At 57.1% G+C, this 2788-nt stretch overlaps 1 protein-coding gene across 1 annotated transcript; it reads left to right on the top strand.

Moving 5' to 3' along the window:
• The first annotated feature begins 7 nt into the window (after window positions 1–7).
• CD7 (CD7 molecule) lies at window positions 8–2784 on the top strand. Its single transcript, XM_040235845.1, has 3 exons — window positions 8–1240; window positions 1499–1632; window positions 2677–2784. The coding sequence occupies exons 1-3, from the start codon at window positions 1195–1197 to the stop codon at window positions 2782–2784; spliced, it is 288 nt and encodes a 95-aa protein (XP_040091779.1). The 5' UTR covers window positions 8–1194.
• The last annotated feature ends 4 nt before the right edge of the window (window positions 2785–2788 follow it).

Genomic DNA, 2788 nt, shown 5'->3' with positions numbered 1-2788 from the left:
GTTCCGGGGAAGAGGGTGATCTCTGGTGACTGTGCGGGAGACCTTCCCTTGGGGCCCCGGCAGTCCCTGCCAGAGGTCAGGTCCAGCCTTGGACACTTGGACCCAAAACCATGGATGTCAAGATGTGGCTGATGTCTGGGTACAGAGTCTCTGTGGTTGAAACTCTTCTTTCTCTTTATCTGGATTTTCTCCTACAACCATCAAGGCTGTCTTTGTCCTGAGAAAACATTGTCCTTCTGCTTGCCTTTTGTGCAAAGTTCTGCAGTGAGAAAGAGACCTTAGTTCCACAAAGTGGGATGGGGAACTTGGCAGGCACAATTCTTGTGCCCCTCCCCCAAAAAAGCGCTGCAGAATTTAGTTTCTGGAGAAGTCGATGTTTGGATTATGTTTGCACCTGGAAGCTGGCCCTGCTGGACTCAGCTAGGCAGACGAGGGAAATTTTGGGGTGTCTCAGGGACAAGCCAGGATGTGCCCACCCCATGGAGCTACTGGCTTCAGGTGCCTGGAAATGGTGGGGAAACTGAGCAGTTGGTGTTAAAAGAAACAGGGAGAGAAGACAGTGCCCCTGGCTCTTGCGGGAACTGCCATTTAAGAGGGGGAGAAGGTGTAGAACCGGAAAGAGTGGTTGGAGGTCTGAGTGCTTTGGAAGAAAGAGGCCCTACCTCCGACTTCCCCTGACCTTCGGGGTGGGGAGAGGTCACAGGTGGCCTGGCCCTTGGGGATCCCTCTGGAACTTGAGGACAGCCCAGGGTGCTGGCATCATGTGTCGCTTGCTCCAAGGCTTCCAAAAGTTGCCTCATCCTTGGTGACATGTCAACAGTGGACTGTCCCTGGGCACCTCTGCCCTGCCACCATCTGCTGCACAGAGATGGGTCCCTGCCCTTCTGGCCAGGCCAGTGGTGATGGTGGCATGTCCTCCTTGCAGAGGTGTGTCAGTCCCCCCGCAAAACGATCGCTTTAGAGGGGGACTCCGTCAACATCACCTGCTCTACCCCGGGGACCCTGCGTGGCATCTACCTGAAACAAACGTGGCCGAGCATCAGCGATGTGATTTACTATGAAGATGGGTTGGAGCCCACCGTGGACCCGCGGTTCCAGGGCCGCATTGCCTACTCAGGGCTACAAAGCAACCTGACCATCAGCTTGTACCACCTGCAGTTGGCCGACACCGGTGGCTACACCTGCGTGGCCATCATGGATGATGAGATCTTTGGTCCCGGCACCTTGGTCATGGTGACAGGTAGGGAGTGTGCCAGCCCTGGGACCTCTGCACCTGCCAATCGCCAGCCTGGGCTCCATCTGCCCCTGTGTGGGAAACTTCCCTCTAAGTTTGCTTGAGTTGCTCCTTCCAACATGAGCCCAACTCCTCTAGGAAGCCTCCTGGATTCCCCCCCCCAATCCCCCATACACACTCCAAAGCCCCACCCTGCCCTGAACCGCAGAAGTTCCCAGGGACTCCCTCACCTGCCGAATGCCTCTCTCCATTCCTTCTTCCCAGACCAACCGCCCCAGGCAGCGAACACATGCCAGGAGTCTTGGCTGATACACTTTGCCTTCCCCACGGCCCTGGCTGTGGGCTTCTTCCTCGTCGGGCTGGCACTGGGAGCAGCGTGTGTGCTGAAAAGAACACAGGTCAGTATGGACCCTCGGGTGTCACCAGTGTCCCTAGAAGCCCACTCCTCTCAGAGAGCATGACGGGAAGGAGAGTGGGTAAGCCTCAGGGATCTGGCCACATGGGAAACCCCAGCACCCACTGACTCCTTCTGTCAGGGGCCCTGGGAGCTCAGAGGGTTTAGATGGTGAGAGGAAGGTGAGAGGAAGCCCAAGAACTGGAACCACCTGCAGGGATGATCGTGGTGAGAGGAAGCCCAAGAACTGGAACCACCTGCAGGGATGATCGTGGTGCCAGGAACACAGGTCCTGGTCAGCTATTTAAGGAGGATTAGCGAGGTTCAGGGTGGCTCAGAGGGTAAAGAATCTGCCTGCAGTGCAGCAGACCCGAGTTTGAGCCCTGGATCAGGAAGATCCCCCGGAGAAGGGAATGGCTACTCACTCCAGTATTCTGGCCTGGAGAATCCACATAGACAGTGGAGCCCGGTGGGCTACAGTCCCTATGGTTGCAAAGAGGTGGACACGACTGAGTGACTAATACTTTTCACAGAGGGTTCCAGAGAGATCCTTTCAGAGAACATGGGCATGCTGCATGTGACTGTGAAAGTGTGCACACATGTGTGCATGCGTGCATGAGTGAGGCCTGTGAGCTTGTGAAAACCACGTACAATCGTGTGCTGGAGACGGGAGAGGGGGGGCCAACAGAAACAGGGGCCAGGAAGCGGTCGGCTCACCCCTGGTCCTCCAGCTTTCGCCCCCGCCTTCGCCCAGCACCTCCAGCTCTGCATCCCCAGAGAGCCAGGCCCCCCTCCCTGTCCAGGGCCAGGGTACAAGGTCAATTCCACCTTCCACATCCCCACCGCTGCCCCCGGGGCCCTGACTCTGCCCACCTCACCCAGGCCTGGGCAGCGCTGGAGATCCAAGGGGCTGGCTGAGGACCCTCCTAGAATGGCTTCATGCAAGCCCCCAAATCTATTATAAAAGCTTCCTGAGGGGAAATGCCTTGAAGACAGAGGGTGCTCCTGAGCGAGCTGCCCCAGTGGGAAACAGCAGGCTTTCTTTCAGATCCAGAAACTCTGCTGTGCGAAGGATAAGAGCCCAGTGTACGTGATCTATGAGGACATGTCCCACAGCCGCTGTAACACCATGTCCATCCCCAACCAGTACCAGTGAGCCC

This window comes from Oryx dammah, unplaced genomic scaffold (assembly GCF_014754425.2).
Source record: "Oryx dammah isolate SB20612 unplaced genomic scaffold, SCBI_Odam_1.1 HiC_scaffold_5012, whole genome shotgun sequence".
Taxonomy (NCBI): Eukaryota; Metazoa; Chordata; class Mammalia; order Artiodactyla; family Bovidae; genus Oryx; species Oryx dammah.
Note: the sequence above shows the minus strand (reverse complement) of the source record. Positions and strands in the feature narration are given on the sequence as shown.

Coding starts and splice junctions, on each gene's coding strand:
- CD7 (XM_040235845.1), top strand. CDS start 1,195: ATGGATGATGAGATCTTTGGTCCCGGCACCTTGGTCATGGTGACAG. Junction 1,241..1,498: donor CACCTTGGTCATGGTGACAG/GTAGGGAGTGTG, acceptor CCTTCTTCCCAG/ACCAACCGCCCCAGGCAGCG. Junction 1,633..2,676: donor GTGTGCTGAAAAGAACACAG/GTCAGTATGGAC, acceptor GCTTTCTTTCAG/ATCCAGAAACTCTGCTGTGC.